A 24,379-nucleotide genomic window follows, 5' to 3' on the forward strand; every position below is an offset into this window, starting at 1 on the left:
TCAGGGTTGTACTGGAGTGGGCCCAGAAAGTATTTTCTCCTAGACGTCACACAAGTGGCTATTCTCAATAGGAATTCCACCTGAGTTATGACTGCTGGATTTGATCCTTTGAAGGGTAGTTCCACTCGGAAAAGGGACTAAAAAGAGGACGGGGCGTTCCCGGGTTTATTGGTGCTCGGTATTTTCTGTACTGAAGTTGTTTAGTTTACAAGCAAAAAGATGTTGGTCTCTGATTGTTAGCCCTGCAAACTCAACCTGGGCTCTGAAAACCAAATTCTCACAAATCATCACCAGTGATAAAGGCTCTGCAGGCTAAATAAGGCCCTCAACTACATCGGCGCAATGCAGATTCTTGGGAGTATGCGCTCAGTTACACATGGGCACCCTCAGGCATCCAGTGGGATGGCACCGGTGTAACTAATTGGAAGTTAATAAACATTTCTATAGGTCTTGTGCCAGAAGCTCATAGTTGAGGTGGTTCTTCAATTCAAACAGCAAGAAAAAGCACCACACTTTAATTGGAAACAATCAAAATAAGTGGAAAAATGTCTGCAAAAACAACCATTCATAAATACCTCAGGAGAAAAGGTTTTGTTTGTTTGAAGATGTTGGGTAGTGGCCACTGCCACTCAAAGAATGTCCCAGGAGTATGAGGCAAATACAAATGGGGGACATTTTCAGCATGATGCACAGGGACTTCTCTGCAAGTGGTATTGCATGGCCAAAGTGTCCATGCATTAGGCTCAGAAGCAACCCTTAAACATATATCCCAGTAAGTTATTGCGCTTAAAGCATCATTAAGAGAAGATTTTCAAATCTCTTGCTTGGAGAAGACAACTTGCTCTCTCTGTGGCAATAAGACCGTAACCAAACCCAGTGAGCTAACGTGCTGAATGCAACAAGGACCCAGTCATCACCCAGTGAAGTCAATGACAAAACTCCCAATGACTTCAAAGGGAACAAGATTGGGACCCAAGGCCCAGGTGGAAGTTCAGTGCCCAAATATCTTGAGGTTCTGGGCCTAAGTTCCCATTTTTTCCATTTTAACTTTAGGGCAGAAAACTCTTCTGTGTATTGAAATATTTCTAAGTAGTTTCTCTACAAGTGTAGATGTGTAGCTGATAACATTTTCCCCGCCACACACAGGTCAGTCTAACATTTAGATCATCAACTATATTTTACAATCTTATCCTTGGCAACAACAACAACAACAAAAGCCCTCCAGAAAGTGTCAGAAGGAGAGGAGGAGCCAGGCTTAAGGTGGCAAGTTCAGAGTCCAGGTGCATGTGGAGACACTGCAGACCTGCCCATTCACAATTTCTTGGACCCAAACCTTTTATAGAAGTGAAGTTCTCAAGTGGGACTTGTTCCAAACAGAACCCACTGCCATGACTCGACTTCCTCACTCACTCGATGGCTTCCATAATATCCTGTCCCCCTTCTTTGTCTCAGAACAGAGCTTTCCTAGAAAACCACAGGCCATGAGGTTGGTGGTCACACTTCTCATAAATATCTTGCCCTGACTCTTTCCTCCAACTCACTCCTTCTCTCCTTTCTACTCTAGTAGAAAACCACATTCGTCTACCGGGTTTTAGGACAGCGTGCATCACTTTGTGGTTGCATAAAGCTGCTACCGTATTTTGCCACAATGCGTTAATATGCACCTTTGAAACAATAAATAAAGGGAAAACGTACTGGATTTAAATATAGGTTTCCATTAAAAGCATTTAAAAGACCTTGCTTTAGTTTTGAATACATCAAAATGAAAATTCACCCCCTACTACAAAAAAAATCATCCCTTGCAAGTAATGTTAATGGGGAGTGTGTGTAGGGAGAGTTAGAGAACTAGCAAGTGTTCAGAAGGGCAGAGGCCCTCTACCCCAGTCACTTTGCAATGGCACCTGCTTCTCACAGAGTCAGGTAAAAGAGCTGCAGAGTTGTTACGTGGAGGATTTCACCACCTGCTCATATGGGGGTGGTGGTGCGTTGCAGTAAGAGGGCGGAGGTGGGTACACTGGATTCCCTTGCGGGGAGTTGGGCTGGACATGGAAAGCCATAGCCATGGGGTTCATCACAGGTCCTCCTGGATCCGTGTAGTATGGCATCCCTGGTTGCTGTGATCCTAAAAGAAATGGAGAGAAAATACATTAATTTACAATGCAACGGTAAATTTATAACAAACAGATAGGCTAGTATCATGCTGCTCCAGTGCTGAGGAAAGCACAAATATGCTCTTCTCTAAAGGCAAATAATACATAGTAGGTTTTAATTGGAGTATGTGACACATGGCCAAGACAATGCACAAAGGTTGTTTCCATCTCATGGCTGCCCAGTCACATGAGGTTGGTGATCTCAGTCCAGTGGACAGCTGTTGACACCATAACAAATCACCATCACACTTACTAGCACCCTGGCTGGGAGTCTCAGAAGACAACTGAAGGACTGAATGGACCCAGAGATGGAACTACCTTTCACCCCCTAAAGGTGCTTTCTCCAGATCACAAGCACTGGGGATGCTTGCCCCCTCACTGCTTCTTCTATGGATAGAAGAGTTCAGTTTCCAGGGCTGTTGAACCTGCACCAGTTAGGAGCACTAAATTCACTTTGTAGAGAAAATACACCATAGGATCTCAACCTACACTCATAGCCTTTAACTGACATGCATGTACTCTATATTCAGTTGCCCGTGGATACTGTTTGAATACAGTAAGGACATATCCCCAAGGATAAATCCCCAAGATCCCCAAGAAAAATGAGATGGAAACCCTAGAACACACATCAATGTACTTAGCTGTGTCAGCCAAGAAACAACATTCAGATCAGGAAACATTAAGGGCCCAGTTAATTCCAACATGCTTGCCAATAAGGCTGTTCTGTGGTTCTTCACTAACCTAATGGCAACATCTTTGACATTAGCAATTAGCGTAGGCCAGAGAGAACAGAGAACAAACATGGTTGCTCTAAGCACCAAGGAAACTTTGATGCCATTAACATTCTGTCAGTTCATTTAGGCACAAAACTTCAACTAGCTCAAAGGGAAAAAAAGTAAACACAGAACCAAAGTCATATCAAAGAACATATTAATAAATCACTACATCTAATGACAAAGGAGAGTAAGTCACTAAAAGCAGCGTTTTGAATATGATGAAAAAGAATCATTAGTCAAACACCAAGCTACCGCCTGGAAAATATGATGATTAGTATTATATCAGTATTATATTACAGTAGTGTCTAGAGGTCCCAGCTGAGATGTTAGGTGCTGTAAAAAGACTGGGTAACATACAGTCCCAGAGGTGCTGGAACCAAGGGTGTGGGAGGTGCTCCAAGTGGTTTCCGTCATATGCAGGGTTTACAGTTTGGTTCAATGGTTCTCAGCAGCCCCCACTATACACATTGCTCCAGCACCCCTGCACAGTCCGTGCCACAAAGTGTTTAAATCTAAACAGATGATGGCTTGGAGGTGGAAGGCAGAGGCACAGAGATGTGAAGGGATCTGTCCGAGCTCACTCAGCAAGCCAGTTGCAGAGGTAGGAACAGGGGCTTCCGCGTCCCTGTCCAGTGCCCCACCCACAACGCCTCTCCACTGCAGTAATTAGAACTGGTCGGAAAAATTCCAATGACACATTTTTTTCCGTTGAAATTTGCAGATTCAGTAAAATCAAATCGCTTTGCAGAGCTGGTTTGATTTCATCAAAGTCCTGTTGGAAACCTATTTGGATACCTACTGGTGTGTCCACCTGGTGCTGCAGCAGTCCACATGCCTCACAGCTGGGGGACCCCAGGGCTGCCTGGGAGCCACAGACCCTGGAAGTCTGCCAGACAGACATGTATCCATGTACATGTACCTTTGTCTCATTGTTCTTTGTACTCCCCCATTGATCTGTCTATATCCATCTGTTGTCTCTTGTCGCATACTTAGATTGTAAACATGTTAGGGCAGGGACTGTCTTTTTGTTATGTTTGTACAGTGCCTAGCACAATGGGGTACCGGAGCTCCTTGGCACTACAGTAACAAACAACAATACACAGGGTGGAGAGCTGGGAGTTGTGAGTTTTCTGGGTGGCAAATGGAAAGATGGGATTAGATAGAATGCTTGCCTAGAATCAGTACTAAGGCTAGATCTGTCTTTCCATTTACTTCACTGCCAACAAGCCCTTCCTCCCCTCCCCTGGCACAATGCCCTCTAGCAAACCTTAATTCTTAAGGGAATAAGCTAGATTCCTGGTGATAGCTACCTGAAAATTAGCAAGTTTAACCAAAGGTGATATTACAGCCAAATCTGAGTACGAAAACCTCTTTAAGATGGCGCCTCCTTACAGTGGTGCAAGAATTCACACTGCAACGGATCACAGGCATTTACAGCTATAATAATCAAACTTCCTTCTGTCTGGATCCGAGCAGCATGACAAAAACAGCAAGGGCCACATTTTCAAAGAAGGGATGTACCTACCTATCAGCTGAGCCTGCCAAATGCTGTATGAACACATGTCAATTGGCATTTGTGCATGCCAGGGTGAATACACACATTGTTCCAGGTGCATCTGTGAGGCTTCCTTGGGCAGACTGGCAGACTGGCCCCCAGAGAACTAAGCCATTACACCCAGAAAAGCTGAACAGCCCATACCTGCTGCTGTAAACTATCTCCTCTCAGGGCCTGAACCAACTCCCATTTTGTGTTTTGTAAATTGCTCTTGGTGCCCTGGGGTTTTGGTACTTATTTGCCGACATTGATTTTTTTGCCCCTGTCAGGTATGCTACAATTACAAATAAATAGCTTGGGGGGTTGCTGTTCTTATTACTTTATTTTTAACCAAGATCTTTGTCTAAAACCTTCCAAGATACAGTAAAATGCACCTCGGATTTTACAATGTGCTGAATGGTATTGCCTCTTGGATTGCATCTCAAGCTCACAACCCCACTTTAAGACAGACAAGTGTGAGACCCAATCCAGCTCCAGCTGAAGTCAATACAAGTCTAGTTAATATTATGGGACAGGATTTCTTAGCACAGAGTAAGATTAAGAAATGTCAAATTCTCAAGGTACTGTATTCATTACATGCCAATAATGAAATCTGGGCCCAGAACAACAGGAAATATATGATCAAATGAAAAACTATGCGGTACCCAGAGAATCAGAGACATTATACTCCCATTAAGAAGGATGGGAGATAGACTTCAAACTCTAGATATCAGAACGATCATAAGAGGATAAGAATGGCTATACTGGGTCAGACCAATGGTCCATCGAGCCCAGTATCATGTCTCTGATAGTGACCAATGCCAGAAGTTTCAGAGAGAAGGAACAAAACAATTTCAAATGATCCATCCCCTGTCGTCCAGTCCCAGCTTCTGACAGTTGGAGTTTTAGGGACACGTGGAGCATGCAATTACATCCCTGACCGTTGGCTAATTGCCATTGATGGTCCTATCCTCCACAAACTTATCTAATTCTTTTTTTAACCAAGTTATACTTTTAGCCTTCACAAAATTCCCTGCAATGAGTTCCACAGGTTGACTGTCCATTGTGTGAAGAAGTACTTCCTTATATTTGTTTTAAACTAGCTGCCTATTAATTTCATTGGGTGGGCCCTGGTTCTTGTGTTATAGGAAGGAGTAAACAACACTTCCCTATTCACTTTCTCCACACCAGTCATGATTTTATAGACCTCTATCATAAACCCCTTTAATTGTCTCTTTTCTAAGCTGAACAGTCCCAGTCTTTTTAATCGCTCCTCATATGGAAGTTGTTCCATACCCCTAGTCATTTTTGTTGCCATTCTCTGCACCTTTTCCAATTCTAATATTTTTTGTTTTTGAACTGGGGCGACCAAAACTGCACGCAGTATTCATGGTGTGGGCCTACCATGGATTTATACAGTGGCATTCTGATATTTTTTGTTTTATTATCTATCCCTTTCCTAATGGTTCCAAGCATTCCATTACCTTTTTTGACTGCCGCTGCACATTGAGCAGATGTTTTCAGGGAACTATCCATGAGGACTCCAAAATTTCTGATCAATAAAAATCTATTGAATATGGTTTCAGCAATTAAAAAGTTATGCCCTCCAGGAGCTTTGCAGGGTTTGTCTGTGGGAATACATCAAGTTCTTTCCTCCTCTCTCCCTTTTTTCATGGCAAAGCTGAGTTAACAGAACAAAGTGGTCAAGGAGCAGCAATTTCTCCTCGGTGCCTTGCTTCCTGCTTTGTCTGTAAGGAAAGCAGCCCCCATGGATTTTACATTTGATCACCCATTTCCATGCCTCAGTGGCCTGGGGATTCAGTATGACAACAGGATGGAACCCAGAGACACCTTGAAGCATTACACACTACTTAATGCTTTTTCAGACTGAGTTTTTATTCCCTTAGTATCAAAGAGAGATGGGCCTAAGCCATAAGGTGCCAATCCAAACATCCATGGAGCTTGGGGTGTCTGGATCTTGTGTTTGGTTTGGCCCATTCAGGGGTTAAGGTTAGGGGAAGCAAGTCAGGAGCACAACTCCTCCTTCCCGCTTCTTCTCCAACCTGCCTTGGGTAAGTAGCACTTCCTAGACAGCTTCCCCTCGTCCTTTGCTGGGCAATGAGAGAGCTCCTGCCTCTGTTTCCATCCAATGTAACCACTGGTCCCATTATAGAAATGGAGTTGAGCCATGGAGATTGGATTGGGAACTGGATCCAAACCCAAGTTTCCCTAAAGTGCAGGGGTGTTTGGGACTGTGTCTACGATTATAGCAGTGTTATTTTTCTTAAGCGTTTTGCCACAAAGATGGTGCTTGCATATTTCAGCATTTTTCCTCACTTTTCCTTCCACAAAGGGAACTTGGGCGAGGAGTGGGGGAACTCCTTGCATTTTGCAATTATTATTGTTAAAATGCCTTGCACAACTACATCATAGTAATCAGTTTATTTCCACAGTGGTATTCAGATCAGTGATACTTTCAATAAACCCAACAGCAAAATAAGGGCTGGATCCTGACCTTCTTGCAGGATCAAATCCCAGGTGTTTACTTTTATTGCTTAGTATATCAGAACTATTCAAGCCCATTAGACCTTCAAAAATGGGGTGCTGGGCAGCCACAAATCCATTGAATTATATAATATCAGGGTTGGAAGGGACCTCAGGAGGTCATCTAGTCTAAACCCCTGCTCAAAGCAGGACCAATCCCCAGACAGATTTTTGCCCCAGATCCCTAAATGGCCCCCTTAAGGATTGAACTCACAACCTTGGGTTTAGCAGGCCAATGCTCAAACCACTGAGCTATCCTTCCCCCCCTCAATGTGAGTCATAGGTGCTTAGCACCTCGCAGGCCCTAAGTGTGCTTTATTTTAAAGGACAGACATGGTCAGAAATGCAGAAGAATTCAGAGTTGCTGGGACTGAGACTCATATGAGAGAGACTGAGAAAGCACTTACAAATTAAGTGCCTAATCTAAAGCTCAACAAAGCCAATGGGAAAGACTCCCATTGACTTCAATGGGCTTTAGATCTGACCTTAAGACTTTTAAAAAAAATTAAAATCATGTGGCATAACTAGGACATTAAAAGACTTAACTAGATAGCTATTTTCTATTTCCACATGACTTCTGCCATGTGTGGCTCATTAAGAACCATTTAATATATTTGCCAATCCAGCCACGTGATGCTCCCTATTTATATATAACCTCTGAGTTATTTCCAAGACTTATAATAATTTTTATTTTTATTTTTTCCTACCATCTCAGGAAAGAACTACCTAAACTATCTCACTAGGGAAATGTGTGATTGGTAAACAAAAAATAAGTGTGTGTGATTTTCACGTTGAATGAAATGTCCTATGCATTTAACACGTGTAACAAATGAAAGAAAGAAATACCTTAAAGAGAAAAATAAAAATAAAAGGGAGTGTCTGGGAGTCTGAGAGTGAGGGTATCCTTTTATATGATGCAGTTAGATCTCTGACTGAAAGAGAACATGTATGCATATGCATAAGGATGCGGATAACACTGAGCAGGGGTATTTCCAGAACTTATGCAGTGTATCTGTGTGCAATAGGATATGGGAGAGATTGGAAAGTCTGAACTTAAGCTCTCTGTGTGACCTGCTGTTTGTGATTACGTGCCTGGTTGGAACATTTTCGACTAACCTTTTTCCATTGAAATATGCTGCTTCGTTGAAGCTGAAATGTTTTACAAAGACGTATAAATTCTGACCAAGTTTTCATCAGGAAAGTTTCTGAGGTTCAGGGTGGACTCTCCAGTCACTTTCAGAGAAATGAAACCCTGACCTTTCCAATCTGAAGACAGATGTTTTGACACAATATCTGTTTTGTGAAAATGTTGGAAACGTTTTGGTTTCATTCCAATGCAGAACGAAAACAAATTTCGAAACCTGGAAAGCTGTCAAGAAATGGAATAATCATCCTGCAGCCAGCTCTATCTGTGAGGCAATGTACTCCAAGTTGGGAGCATAGGGATGTCTTAGGGTTTGTCTACACTGCAGCTGGGGGTGTGATTTGCAGCTCGCATTCACGTACCTGTGCTAGCTGTACTCTAGCTAGTTTGCTAAAAATAGCAGTGAGGATGTACCGGTCTGGGCTTCAGCATGGGGTGCACAAGTCTGTCTGACCTTCCTGGGTACAGACTCGCTTGTGCAGGTGATGCAAAGCCCACACCACCACATCCTCACTGCTATTTTGAGCTAGCTAGAGTACAGCTAGCATGGGTATGTCTTCATGAGCAGCCATTCACACCTGTACCTGCAGTGTAGATGTACCCTTAGGGAGGGGGAGAGGAGTCGAAATCTCTTCACCGGGTATGTTGATGCTCATGGATATGGAGTGGTGTGTGCAGTGAGCAGGGTGTGTATATAGAAGTGTCTCCATTGTGGCTGCCAATGTGTGACAGCTATGTGTGGGTATGCATTTAGGTACAGATGCAGACCCATCATCTGCAGCTAGAGAGGGTCTCATAACTGGAGGGGACAGGATTCAAGAAGTCCCACAGAGCACACATGCCCTCTGAAGGGCTCTCTTGGTGGGACAGGGTAGGGGTAGGCTGGGGAGAATGGAGGGACCAGCTGATCCACTACTGTACGGATCCTTCAGACTTCCTCAAAATCATTGTTTGACAGTTGAAGAATGCTCAGACTGATAAGGAAGAAGTAGCGTTTTCCCACTTCTAAAGCAGTATTCCATAACACGGAGGGCACAGCAAAAATGGAAACGCCACAGTTAGGTAGTATCGCAGAAGGAAAATGTTTGGTTATCTCATTCTGGCAAAGGTATTTTCTAGTATATTTTACCAACTCTGGGAAACTGTTCCTTATTATTCATATAAAAGAGGAACATCATTGCTAATGTGGCATTGCCTATTGCTCTGCGTATGTTGCAATGTGATTAACTGTTTTCCTATCTTGTTTGCATTCATGGAGATAAGTTATAAAACCAGTGGAGGAAGAACTCTCTAGAAGGGATTAGTAAAAGAAATGCAAAAATTCTTTTGAAAGAGAATTGTGAGCACTGTGATTGCCTTTCTGTTCATTCCTCTGAAGCACCTGGCCACTGTCGGAAGACAAGATACTGGGCTAGATGGACCATTGGTCTGACCCATTCTTATAGCCTACTGGATCTCCGTAGTACTGGGTGTACATTCACAAATGGTGCAACATACTCGAAGCAGAATTTGAACCCACGTCACCTGTGATGAATTAAACTACTCCTAGCTAAAAATCACACGATTTTTAAATATTTCCTGTGCACACAGAAGAAATTAGGCTAGCATATAAGTAGTCTCTGACCTGCTGCAGTGTTGGCTGGTTGTCTGGTGTAGGATACATTAAAAGTAGGTTCTTCTACGAGCGGTGGAGGGTACATCCGCCTTCTGATGAAGAAACCAGCTCCGCAGCAGAACAGAACGCCCATCATCAGAAGGAACCTGAGCAAAAGAAGGAGGAAAAGTCAAATTTGGAGATGGCATCCGTCTAAATGCAGGGCCCCAGGGAGCTGGGGTTATTCAAAAATTCATAGATAAGAGAAACCAAGATCATTACCCTTTAACCATCAGCTCCCATATGCTGTTATCAGGATTTTCTGAAAATATTATTCCTTGAAAGCAGGACTGCACAAGCTGAGATACCTGTGTATGGCAGCATGTAGTTGATATTTCTATAGTGACTGAGGAGATTTTGTTCTTAGGAGTGTTTTTGTTCATATAGTAGTTTTCCACTGTATTTTCTCTTATTAGCTTACAGGAACAATAGTGATTAGGCCAGCAGAGCTGGGAGAATACTGTCTTCTTCCCCTAACTCTGGGGTTATGGGCTCATCTGTCCCCTTCTGCCACCTCTTTACCTCACCTAAGATTTGCTTGAATCAGAATTCCAAATAATATTGATGAAAATAAATGACTTAGGTCCACGTGCCCCTTCTGTGGAACAAGGTGTACCAGAGGGGATTTCTTTGGAGCATAGCCATGCCATTCCTTAAACTGACCAGAGGGGTCACTGTTGAACAACACAAATACTCCTCTCTCGGCCCAGATGCTAAGTAGGTTTGCTCTGCAAGGCTCCCTTCTGGCTGATGGAGAGAAGGGCTGAAGGTACAAAAGTTGTGTGGCAGCATAGACCACTGGATGCGACGGGCCAAATTCTAAACTGGTGTAAAGGAGAGCAGAATTTGGTCCCAGCATCACCAAGCCAACATTCATAAATTCCCTTTTGGCTCTGTTATCTGAAAGTGTTTTTCCTGAACATAATGGCTGAGATTTGCAAAGCTGCCTTGGGGATTCAGATGCAGTCATCACATTCATTTAAATGCGAACAGTGCATCTAAATCTCCTATGCAGCTTTGAAAATCTCAGCCTATATATAGTTTAAATGTTAACTATATAAAATACCCAGGCAGGAAATGTGTTGGTTTCTAGGGCTTTCTTAAAATGAGGCAAGTATAACTTGTTCAGAAACGTGTTCAGAAAAGAAGAAGTCCTAACCTACCAAAAATACCAGAGTCGCTGGATAGAGAGGGCTCTTACGCAGCATCTTGACCCACAGCAATCTTCATAGGAGCGACATCTGCATAGCAATAAAGAGAAAAGGACATTTTGGGAGTGTTTGTCACTTAAAGTAAAAATGCATCATATCAAAATCTGGCGCCAAGGGGGGAATATAAACTCAACAGTAAAATCTCTATCAAATCCAGTTATTGTAAACTGACAGTACAGCATCTAAACACAGAGACAGAGGAGTCAATGCCTCGGATGTAATTAGATTCACGGCCAGGGGCATCATTTATGACCTCACAAATCTGGAAGGAAAAATGTTACATGGTTGCCATGGTGGCACAAAGCACGGCTGGGGTTCTCTCAAAGCAGTGAGTGGTTCTCCACCTATTTACCACTGTGGGCTGCATCTGCAGCTCTCTGTGTGTTACGTGGGCTGCATCCGCACAACACATATACTAGCTGTATGGCCCTGAGGATGTCACATTGGCTGCAGCTGCAAAAAGCCCGCGGGTTGAGAACCACTGCTCTAGGGAGTGGAAACACTGCTAATTTGGGGCTGTAAAGAACCAGCATTAATATCACCATAGATAGTAACAGAGGGCCTGATTGTCCTCTCAACTGATACTGGGCTTACACCACTGATGTCCTTGGAGTTGCTCCTGACTTACACCAGTGTAAAAATCAGACCCATGGCATCAGTGTCACTTGAATACAAAGTTACACACACACACACACTCTGTGAATAGTAATCTGTATCCGACTCCTACAGCCATACCTAGGCAATAGTCCAATTGACTTGAGTAACTACTTGCTAAGGATTGGAGTATTCAGTTACTGGTTCATATGTTCAGACCTGTTGTACAGGTTTTTTTTGCCATTCATAATATTGCTGCACATTATTCAAACAGCCTTCTTCTATGCCCTTCTTTTAAGCCTCCTAAGATGACTTGTTGGAGCATTTAATTTTATACAGTGGAGCTTGTTGAAGACCAGTGGTTTTCAACCTGTGGTCTTCGGACCCCTGGGGGTCCGCAGCCTATGCCTAAGGGGTCCACGAAAGGTTGTCATTACCATAGAACAGCGGTTTTCAACCTGCGGTCTGCAGACTATGTCTAAGATTTCCAAAGGGGTCAGCACCTCCATTCAAAAATTTTTAGGGGTCAGCAAATGAAAAAAGGTTGAAAACCACTGTTGTAGAGGAAAGCAGCATTGCTGCATTTCATTCCAGCACGGGAACAATGCAGACACTGAATGTCAAGCAGTTTGGATTTTGTTCACTGGCAACAGACCAGAAGTACAAGTTCACAGCAGTGAGCTCACTGATCCTCTGCAAACTGGCAGACTAAACCTCCTTGTATTATTACCATATCTGCAAATTAAAAAAACCTCATAACATTATTTTGGCTTCTTAGAGTGCAAAGCTGTTAGGAGAAAAATAGGGGGGGGGGGGAAATCCCAAAACCCACAGAGTTCATTCCATGCAGCTTTTTCTCCAATGAAACTTGGAAGAAAAACCCATTAAAGACTCAGGAAAAATAATCATTTCATTTATACTGTTTTATTAAATGAAAAAAAGAAATTGATACACTTGAACTCCCAGCCAAGATTTTTCAATAGTGGATTTCAAAAAGCCAAGAATCCCATGACATGCATTTAACTAGCAGACTTTCTCCCATAAACACGTCAATCTAACATTTTATATGGAAAAAACAGTTTTGAAAATATTTTAGCACTATCCATTGAAAGGGTAAGGAAAATGTCACTAATGCTGAAGCCAGAACATGTGTTCACGGGTGAACTCACGAGCAGCTTTTGCTGCGGCTGCCACTTCCAGCAGCAGCAAGGAAAGTAGCCAGATGCTAAAACGGAAAAAGGACAGAGATAACATAGAAGCTGTGATACATGGACAGCCTAAGGGGTTAGCTAACAAAATTTGCCCTCGGATGGGAATATGATTCAGATTGCCATAGCCAGATAAGACAAGAGGAGAATAATCAGCAACTGCATTGAACTGCTTTAATATGCCCAATGTATGAATCTAATTTGAGCCAAATTTTCAAAAAGCTAGTAGAAGTAGAAGTAGGTTTGTGCTTGGGCACCCACATTTGCATGTAAAAAATCAATTGGTTAACTGCATGCACAATTACCCATTTACATGCTCAATTAACAAATCTGCATTCACAAATGCAGGTGAATGCACATAGGCTTCAGGCTCTGCTGTTTGAAAATTGGCCCCCTTGTCCTTAGGGATTATTTCTGAGTCGATGACATGCTACCGCCAAGAAGAAGAGGAGGATGCTATTTGATGTCAGAGAATTTAAAATACACAAAGAGCAGCTGTAATGCAAGGGAATGTAGTAGAACAGTTTTCCAAAGACTCTGCCGAAGTTTCTCGGGCAAGCCAGGGAGTCTGAAACATCAACTAGCTGATAGTGCCTAGTAGGATTTTTAGAAGAGCCTAGGTGCCAAACTCCCATTGGAACTGGGTGCTTAAATGGGATTGTCAAACATCCCAAGATGCCAAGTCCAATGAGAGGCACCTAGGCTGTTTTGGAAAAATCCTACTAGGTGCCTATCTGCATCTTTAGGTGCTGCCACTAAAATGTAAAGAACCTATCAAGAATAGAGAAAAGTATTTTTTCTTTATTCTTTCAGCTTGCTTACTTTTAGTATTAGATAGCCCTTTGTGTATTGTCATTAGCTAGTCATTTTCCCTTTTTGTTTGGATGGGTTTTTCCACACAGCAAACGGGGACGGACACACGTTTTTAAAACAGGAAACTATGGTTATTAAAACCACAAAAATTGACAGAGGGTCTCTAGGCCAAGTGTAATGCCCGAAACAACTTTTAATTCTTTTCTCTTTAAACTGACAGGGTTTCAAGTTGGCAGTGTCTCTTTTACTTCTCTGTGCCTCAGTTCTCCTACCTGTAAAACAGGGATAAAAAGAGGGAGGAAGGGAGGCTTAATTTATGAATGTTTATAAAGCAGTTGAGATCCTTCGATGGAATGTTCCACGGGTCTGCACAGATCCATTCTGTCCCCTGCATGCACAGTTGTTAGTGTGTGTGTGTAGTTGATAATATTTTAAAAATGCATGCATGCTTATTGCGCAAAGTTGCATGTGCACAAAAGGAGGCCAGGTTGAGGGCCCTCTGTGACTCAGGCCCTTTACGTCAAATCTCCATTTCAAAATAGCCATTAAGCTTTCTGAGGCAGCTCCTCTGAGGACAATTATTGTACTTTCTGCTTGGTTCTCTAAAAATGAACTAATATATTGATTTAGGAAAGAATCTCTAAAGCACCTGGCACCACAAGAGCATTCACTTTTTCCTCATAAAAAAAAGAGGATCCATTTAATATTGATTTTTTTTAAAAGAATGAACAAATATATACAGAATGTTCTTAAATCAACAGGGTAGTGTACGTGCAATTGTTCGCATTTCCCACCACTTCACAGCAGTGCCAAAACATTGAAAAATCAATGTTTTATTTGCTGCTGTTGCTCTTAAGGTCCTGCAGAAGGCTAGCTAATCCTTTGCTATTAGTGTTTGGATGCAACTATAGAGTCATTCTGACACTTTCACTGGCTCAATTAATATTTAATTATTGAATTAAAGTGGAATAACTTCCATAGGAGACTGAGGGAGACTTACATCAGAATATCCCACAGTCTGGTAGTTAGGGCACTCACCTGAGAGGTGGCTGGTCCTCGTTTAAATCCCTTCTCCCCTTCAAGAGAAAGGAAGACTTGATCCAAGGGCCTCACATCCTGGGTGAGTACCTTTCACTAGATGAAAGGTTATAAGAGAGCTCCTCCCCCACCAAAATTTCTCACTGCGAGCCTCTTTCAACACCGATTTCAAATGAGGATAGCATTCTCCTTCACTTCTCTCTAAGTTATTGTGTAACGTGTTGCTAAACAGTTTCCGAGGCCTGGTCTACACTTAAGCATAGGAGTCTACACTTAAAAAGTTTGCCCGGCATAGCAATGTTGGTTAGGAGTGTGAAAAAAATCCCACCCCTAACTGACATGGCTATGCCAGCAAAAACCCTAGCGTAGACATAGTTATACTGGCAAAAAAAAGGTCATTTTGTTTATTTTGCTTATTCCATTCAGGGAACTGGTATAAGCTATACCAGCAAAAGCCTTTCTAGAGTAGACAAGACCCAAGGTTCACCCCAGAGATGGCTGCACTCCACCGGTAGATGTAAATTATTTCTGTGCATATCATGGGTAAGGTCTGTAAAGCTCACTGGGATTCTTTTTAATATAAGGGATCATGATGATAGGCTACAGATGGGTGAAAAACATCAAGGGAAGGAGAGAAATTATTTAAGATAGGAAAGGGAATTTAACTAGGACTAATGGGATGAAATTAAGAAAGGGCGAAGTCAGGGAAAGATTTTTGGAAAGTGGCGTCGATGAGGCTGTGGAATAGTCTCCCAAGGGAAGTAGAGAAATTCCCATCACAGAGGAAATTTAAAAGTAGACTGGCCAAGACACTAGTATTGGCAGGGAGATGGACTGGATGAACTGTGAGGGCTTGTCCATTTCTACACTGGGTGATTCAATGATCACACTTACTGCAGCTCAGACAGAAGGCTCTGGTCTGCCGCTGAGAGATGGAGACTGGTAGCAAAAACGTGTATGTTTGTGTAATGAAAAAAAGTCAGAAAATGCATTTACTTAAATAAATCCAGAGAGGATCTAGTCTGTGTAGAACTCAGCCCTGCCAGGTGGTAGCCAGGGTGAGTGGAAAAAACAAAGTGAGTCAATGAAATGAGAAAATGATTAATGTTACAGATTGCAAAATAACAAATGTGACCGACAAGCAAAGACAACAGAGACAGAGATTAGCAGCCTGGTTCTGATCTGACTTCTGTAAATTAGGAGTAAGTCCCATGTAAAACTGTCTTCAAACCAGAATCAGGCCCTAAGGATATGAAGGGCAGGGGGTTAATAACAGATCTTTTTTCTCACAGACAGACTGGTGAATAGCTGAAATATGTAAAGGAGTGAGTATTTTACCAAATTTATTCCACTATCGGGTGGCTCTGTATATTATTCTGTTTTGGGCTCACAGTAAAAAGTGTTCTTTGAAGCAAAACATTGCCTAAACTGATAAGAATGTACAGTCCCAGTGTATCAAAGACATAGGGAAGAAACCCAGTCAAATGGAAGGGAAAGCTGTACAAACATGGAGGAGAGGTTATCCCAAGGACTCCATTCTGCTAGAGCACTCTGCTGAAAAGGTACATTGTGGGGCTGCTTCTCAAAATGGAAACAAGGAACCCAATCTTGTCGTCAGTGGGAATTTTGCCTGAGAACGGACTTCAAGACTAGGCCCAAAATTGTTTTATATCTTTTGGGATGAGTCTTTAACATCAAGGTCCTGTCTGCCCCATAGCACACTTTGTAGCCCTAAGACCCTGGTGCTACGGAGAAAGCGTACCTTCTCTAGACAGTTGTGCTGCATGCTGGGCACCAGTTGATTGCTGCTCTCAGCCCTACTGTTGGCTGCATTTCAGTGGTGATGTATGTATACACGACCTGGTTTTCAGAGGCGCTGAACATCCACAACTCCAACTGAGTCAGTGGGAGAAATGGTTGTTCAGCCCCTTTGAAAATCAAACCTTATGTGTCCAAGTTGGGTACTCAAGAATAGAGACTCCCCAAATCAGATACCTTTGAATGATCTCAGCTGCTGAAATAAACATAATGAATATAATTGCTTCACAGCTGAATATATGCATAACTTCTGTGGAACAGCAGTACTTCAAAGGTAAAATACATGGTGCAGTACACGTGACAGCAAGGGAGATACATTTTGTCCACCTACTTGATAAGTCAGCCGGTACTTCACTGGGTAATTACAAGGACATAAAAGGAAGGAATGTAGCCCACTGCCACAGAACTGAGCAAGCTCCTTGGAGGGAGGTGCAGCATTTGGCCCATTAAAAATATTTACAGTCATCTCTTCGCATAGGTTGCAAGCCTGTATTTAGTAGAACAAAGCAGAGAAGCTAGCTAATTTAAGGCTTGGGTTTGGGCAGGCATACATTCTCTACACCATGACAAGTTTTTAATTTCCTAGAGGTGGGAATGTAAATTTTTAATGACGACTGGAATAGGGACTTTTTGTTAATCATCGGGCCTTTCATTAACACATCACTAGCTCTCTCTCTCTTAAACTGCACCGCTGGGTTAGCAATCATATTGATTCTAATGGTATGTCTGCCTTCAGAGATTATGAACATACTTCGTGCGAGGGGGTGGGGGGCGCAATGGATTTACACATTTCAAATTGCGATCTACTCCCCTGGTTTAAGATATGAATGCACAGAAATTCACTCTTCACCAAGCCACCTGGTCCCTTATTAAAAAAAAAAAAAAAAAAAAGACAATATTCAACTTTAATGGCTCAGAACACTAAATCTTACAATAGAATCATTACAGTGTCTTAGATCATTACTGTGAAAGAGTGTAGGAGGTTGGGGTTTTTTCTAAATAAAGACTGCCTGATAACTTTCGCTTTCCTCCTTCACGATGAAGCTCTCTCCTTATGCTCTTGAATTGAACTGAAAATGCATCTGAGACCTTCATGTAATCAATTATGGCTAAATCAGTGACTTTGGCCCAAATCCAGGTCTACGTTTGTGTACTGTGCCAGCCATTCAAAATGTCTGGAATTATGCTAGCTGTTGCGCGGTGTCTCTTTACCCCCCCCCCCCCATGCTGTTTTCAATTCAAATGAAGAAGAAATCTGCAGCCAGATCACTTCGCTAAACACACACCTGCTGACATTTCATGCAGCTGTAATTGTCATTGGAAAGCTAAGTGTAAAATCAGAGAACCCAACTTAATTAAAAGCTGTAAACAGTCACAAGATGCAGAGCATATTAAGTAATTCCCATAATGCAACAGGCTTGATGTTTAGATTGTGATTTGCTCTGAGTCTGACACAGTGCTATTGTATGTATCTCTGAGAATGTATCTACTTTCTGAAGCACTATAGTAATAACAGCAAGAGATTAGAGATAGAAAATAATTGATTTTCTATTGTTTTTGGTATTAGTTTTCAGGCACTTGGTAGCACGAAATAAATATCTTCTTGATTGACTCCACCTGCAGAATACCTAATTACAGGCTTACATTCCGGAGCTAAGCAAACATGGCAACCAAATGACAAGCACAATGTAATAGAACTAAATTACATTCCTACGTAATCAGTAATTAGACACCTTTGCAGTCAACAACGGAGAAAATGTGTGCAAAAATGTGAAATTGATTATGCAATTAAATATGCACAAAAATAAATGCAACCAGTAGCAAATGTACTTCAAAACAAAGAAATAACTTCAGTACATGGATTATTGTATACATATTGCAGGAACATAATTTTGCTTATTTTTTCATGTTGTTCACAACCCGGCTTTTTTATTTTTGGAAGGAATCTGATGCTTAGGCTATGTCTACACTATGCAGCTTTTAGCGACACGGCTGTGCCGCTACAGCCGTGCTGCTAAAAGGTGCACAGTGTAGCCGCTGTTTGTCGGCAGGAGAGAGCTCTCCCGCCACCAAAAACGTCCACCCTCAACGAGCAGCTTTAGTGTTGTTGGCAGGAGAGTGCTCCTGCCGACAAAGTGCTGTTCACAGCGGCACTTATCGTGGACAAAACTTCTGTCTTTCAGGGGAGGGTGTGTGTTTTTTTAACACCTCTGAATGACAAAAGTTTTGTCTTTCATTTGCCAGTGTAGACAAATCCTTAGAATCTAAACAGGTAAAAAACGGGAAATTAAGTTGACATTTACAATCTGAAAAATGATCTATGTACATATGCAATAATTTATTTTACATATGCATTAAACTAACCTATGTGGGAGAAACAAATATTAAAGGGGCATCCAACTCTAAAATAAATATACTTCTTTCTGTAGGAAAGTGTTTTATCTACTAATGATACAAGTCACTCCTAAGATTACCCCAACTGAAAGAAATTCAAGAAAAAATATTTTTTCTATTTTTGTTTATTTACTCTGCAGATTGGACACTTCATCAATAGTCAGTTTTGATTTCACTATATAAGCAATTTTCTGTTTTTTTCAATGGGTCTTTCACACAGGAACAGATTGGCTACTAAACACGTTATTACTAATCAAGTTTATACACATCTGTCATGCTACCACCCTTTGTAGCTTTTGATTGGTTCAAACTCAGTAAGCTGTAACCCAACAGGCTGATCTGAAACAGTGTCTGATTAAGCAAATTTGGATATCACCAAAGCTAGAAAACTGAACATACCTTAAATCACTGAAGATTTTGCAACTTTTGCCTCCTGATTTGCCTTTTTTACATAAGCAATTTATTGATTACAATAAGGGCAAATTAATGGGCTTGTAACAAGCAAACCTTGGTCCCAATCATGCACTTGGATGGGCTGGACAACTCCTGTACCTGGGCAGAGGCCCACTGAGTTCATTGACTACACATGGAAGCAGAGGTCAGCACAAGCAGATCTGATTGTAGGATCAGGGCTAGTCTTTGTAGTACAGTAACTCCTCACTTAAAGTCGTCCCGGTTAACGTTGTTTCATTGTTACATTGCTGATCAATTAGGGAACATGCTCCTTTAAAGTTGTGCAATGTTCCCTTATAACGTCATTTGGCAGCCGCCTGCTTTGTCCACTGCTTGCAGGAAGAGCGGCCCGTTGCAGCTAGCTGGTGGGGGCTTGGAACCAGGGTGGACCGGCAGACCCCCTATCAGCTCCCTGCTCCCCTAAGTTCTCTGTGCGGCAGCCGCCCAGCAGGCTATCAATTGCCAGCAGTTCAGCTGTCCCCCCCCGCCACTGCCATGTGCTGCTCCTGCCCTCTGCCTTGGAGCTGCTCCTGGAAGCCTCCTGCTTGCTGTGCAGGGGAGGGGGGAAGAAGGGGACTAATGTCAGGGTGCCCCCCTTCCCCCTACTCCTGCCCCCCTCTTACCCCTTCTCCATATAGAACAGGGTGGGGAGAGGACAGGGCTCAGGATGGAGAGAGCCGCAGCTGCTGTCTCAACTTCCTGATCTTTTTAAAGGCAATGTACTTAGAGTGGGGTCAGCATGCTTAAAGGGGCAATGCTCATCTCTCTCTCTCTCTCTCACACACACACACACACACACACACACACACACACACACAGGGTGTGTGTCTCTGTATCTGTCTGCCATGCTGTCTCCCCTCCCTCAATTTGTGCTGCCTTGTAGAGTGTGAGGCTACATTAACAACAATGTGTTAGCCCTTGAGGGCTCAGCCGAGTGCTAGATCATTATTTAGCAGTAAGGCGTTCCCTGGGAAATATCCTACCCTCTTCCACCCTCTGACTTCACCACCTCAACCAAGCTTCATAATCATCATTGCTGTGTACAGTATTAAATTGTTTGTTTAAAACTTATACTATAGTTTTTTGTCTGATGAAAAAATTTCCCTGGAACCTGAACCCTCCATTTACATTAATTCTTATGGGGAAATTGGATTCGCTTAACATCGTTTCGCTTAAAGTCGCATTTTTCAGGAACATAACTACAACGTTAAGCGAGGAGTTACTGTACTTCTTTATAACCTGTGTAGGATTAGTATAATGTTTCATATGCTATCTTCAGTGTTTTACTGTGTAATTCTGGGGAAATTTAGCAAGCCACTGGTAAAAAGAAAATTAAAAGAAAGCAGTAATTTTTACCTCACTGGGATTCTGCAAAGGCACAGAAATATGCACTATTGGATCCCACTGCAGGATAGAAGGATAGATTTGATGTCCCACTGCTCTTTGCTTCTTTCCTCCTTCCCATCCAAACATTGCCCCAACCATGGGCCTGATCCAATGGCTACTGACATCAGTGGCAGTCCATTCATTTACTTCAACGAGTGTAGGAGCACACCCTATGCCACTTCCTTCTCAAAATGTTTGTGCTGCTTTATAGAACATACTATCAACTCTGGAGAAGAAATGAGATGCTCAGAAAGGATCTGCTGGATTCGATGACTGGGATTAGATCATTTTACTAGGTGCTCTGATATGATGGCAGTGATTGTAAGAGGGAAAGATAAGATATGTCTGACCTACCTACAACATACTCTTGCTTGTAATGAAAGACAGACCTGGGATCATCACCCTCACACTATTCCAAGTAAGTAAAAAGCAAACACCCTTCCATCTACCCTCCACCCCCACTTCATTTGTCAGCAACAGGAGAAAAAACAGTACAGATAAAAGCACCATTTGACACAGAACATTTGACGTGTGCGTCAGTCTTTTGTGATCTAAAATATTAACTGGCATATTATAAATATGTTCTGCGTCCAGATCTCACTTTCTGTTCAGATAAGAGAAATGTTCAGAACAACTCATCTCTCTGTCTAGGCTGTAGGTATGTCTGGGTTAAGGCTGGGCTAAGGTTCCTTGTACAGTCCCCGCCCTCCCCCCTCCCCATACATTCCTATGGACACAGTCACAATCTAGCTCTTAAACAGCATCGGGGATACTTATGCATATCTCCAAAGGGGCAGAATTGGAATCCAAAGGTCAATGCATTTTTGATTACCAGTGAGCCACATAAGAACCTTACTCAAGTGGGAGCAAAATAATGGATTGGCCTTCCTGGCATATGACTCAGGAAGATAAGCAGCAGCGAGGCTAATGGTTTGAAGGGAGGGCTAAAATGTTGAGTGCTTTTTTTTTTTTTTTTTAAGGTCAGCAGTTGAACAGCCATCCCCTTCATGGTGTACAAAGAAGGCCTGAATATTGTTTTTTGTTTTTTAAGTTTTGATTGGAGTTTTTTAAAAGAAAAGATTTATTGCTTTGGGGTTTCTTTAATTGGGAATTTCTTTTCGAGGCGGGGGGGAGGGAGTATTTTTGTTTCCTGCTTATTTCACAATAAAAATATATCTGCTCTTCCCTGATTTGGCCGAACAACTTGTTGGAGGTCTCAGGGATGTTTGGCTGTGACTCTTCTCATCTCTGAATTGAAATCTTTAACAACACTTTCCCCCCGCCCAAGTGTTTCTCAGGCATCTGAGATAGATAAAACACATTTAATCTGAATAAAAATCACTTCCTCTCTCAATTAATCAGGTTTTCATCCTTCCATGTCATCATTCTGCCAGGTCTCCAGCCACCAATAGTTTCGAAACAATAGACAAAAGATGAATTTCTAATGTAAAAAACCAGCAGATAATTCAACAATTTTAACAGAGAGAGGCCATTTCTAGACATCATAAAGCAACAAAACAGGGAACAAACCCAATTCTTTTCTTTTGCAGGTCACTGTTAACTTGCTCCTTTGCATCTCCTGTTATAGCAAATAATGTCTGCTTAACGACCAGCTGTTCTGTCTCAATCTATTGAAAGTTCCCCACAAGCCAAATCCTTGTTTTCCCTTTCAATAGCCATAATCAAAACATAATCCAGATTCCCCTACAGTGGTTGAAGCTTGCTGTATTGTTAGCTGCACTTTACCATTAACTTTTCTGCAAGCTGTAACAACATGAAGGCCTTTCTCACTAAGGAAGGAAACCTCTTTATGTTCCCAGCTGGCAATGGCAAAGGACACCTGTATGGACAGGGCAATCTGAGCATCTTCCTTTCTGTAGTGTAATTCACAAATCTTCCTGCACACAATGGATATGCACACCTCTACCCCGATATAACGCGACCCGATATAACACGAATTCGGATACAACGCGGTAAAGCAGCACTCCGGGGGGGCATGGCTGCGTGCTCCGGCGGATCAAAGCAAATTAGATATAACGCGGTTTCACCTAAGATTTTTTGGCTCCCGAGGACAGCGTTATATCGGGGTAGAGGTGTACTACAAAGCTTGTATCTATCTTGCCAAACAACTACTGGCTCTTGTGTGAGATCTCTTCCCGTGCCATTTTTTCCAATGGCAATGTCCTTCAGATGTGCAGTACTCTTAGGATGCAGTACATTTCACCTTTGGGCCACCAGTTCCAATCCCGCACCGCTCATTAGGGACTGAAAGTTGTTCTTGTCTCATAAGTGTTTGCTGACTCATCTGAAATAAAATGATGACTTCATTCCAGCTCCTAAGGCTACATCTACACTACAGCACTTGTGGTGGGGACACTCTAAGCCGACAGGAGAGAGCTCTCCCGTCGGCTTAATAACTCCTGCCTCTGCGAGAGGTGGTAGTTATGTCGGCGGGAAAAGCCAGTCCTGTTAGATCATTTGGAATAAAATGCAATTAAATTCATTATGTACCTGAGCTTGCCTATCAAGTTCTCTTCTTAAGGACTGCTGCACTGGGGGCGACAGAGTAAAATAGAGCCCAGCTGTGGCCACTCCCTCTTCCCCCACAGTCCTGTGACCTAAAACTGTGTAGAGGAGACCCCCCCTCAGGGGGCACTAGGACTTATATGGTGCCTCCCCTCCCCTAGTCAAGTGGTCTTGGGGAAAAACTGCAGCAAGGAGCCAGCCACGGATCCCAGCCAGTAGGAACAGTTACAGAAGCAGCCAAAGCAGTGACCTTCAGACCCCAATGATATCACATAATTTTCTGCAGTTTTGACTAGATGCTGTCTGCCCTGTGCTGATTGGCTGTTTGCTCCAACTCTCTGTTTCTTCATCACGGCTTCTCTCCATACCTGCCCCATCCCCATCACCCACTTCCCTTCAACCTTCCCTCTCCTTTCACTTTTCCCTCTCTGTTTAGTTAGGTAATCCCCCCTCCCCCGCTTGAATCATGCCCCCCCACCTCCCACCCCAAAAAACTGTGGAACTAAGATGATACTTGCCGCCATCATATTGTTTGTTCTGCTGGTGTGTTTTATCCCTTTGCCTTACGCTGCATCTATCTTGTCTATTCAGATTATAAATTCTTCAGAGCAGGGACTGTCTACTACTCTGTGTTTGTACAGTGCTTTGCACAAGGAGGGTCCCACTCTTGGCTGGTCCTTGGGCACCACCATGATCAACATGATCCATCATCATCTGGTTAAATGGCACAGTGTCCAGCAGTCTCCCACCACAGGGACATGTGAAGAATCCCAACAATTGAGTAGGTCTGTTAACAATTAAAAAAAAAACTCCTACAAATGGAACAGTCTCTCTCACAATTCTCAGCATAATGTATGAGCTGTGTCCATTTCAATGTTGGGGGTGGTGAGGTGTCTACAACTCCAATTAATGTCACTGATGGATTAGAAAATAAATACATTGTTTCCCCACAGAATAATCAATCTTAGCACACAAGGTGCTGGTAAGCTGGTTGCCTCAAGAAAAATCATTAGGAAGCATCCGTGTATTTGGGAGATCTGTCAGTTTCGTTATTGCAAATAGTCAGTCTCTGGTTTGGTCTGTGTATGTAACTGAGGGTATGTCTACACTACGAAATTAGGTCGAATTAATAGAAG

The 24,379-nt window shown here is 42.6% G+C and overlaps 1 protein-coding gene across 1 annotated transcript in view; it reads right to left on the reverse strand.

Annotated features, from left to right (window-relative positions):
• Positions 1-1,940: 1,940 nt before the first annotated feature.
• The window catches only part of VOPP1 (VOPP1 WW domain binding protein), a 35,058-nt gene continuing 12,619 nt past the window's right edge, over positions 1,941-24,379 (reverse strand). Inside the window, exons 3-5 of the mRNA XM_065398398.1 lie at positions 10,966-11,043; positions 9,773-9,909; positions 1,941-2,122 (exon numbers count right to left, since the gene is read on the reverse strand). Coding sequence (XP_065254470.1) covers positions 1,941-2,122; positions 9,773-9,909; positions 10,966-11,043 — 397 coding nt within the window. The remainder of the gene's footprint in view (positions 2,123-9,772; positions 9,910-10,965; positions 11,044-24,379) is intronic.

Source organism: Emys orbicularis, chromosome 2 (genome assembly GCF_028017835.1).
Source record: "Emys orbicularis isolate rEmyOrb1 chromosome 2, rEmyOrb1.hap1, whole genome shotgun sequence".
Taxonomy (NCBI): Eukaryota; Metazoa; Chordata; order Testudines; family Emydidae; genus Emys; species Emys orbicularis.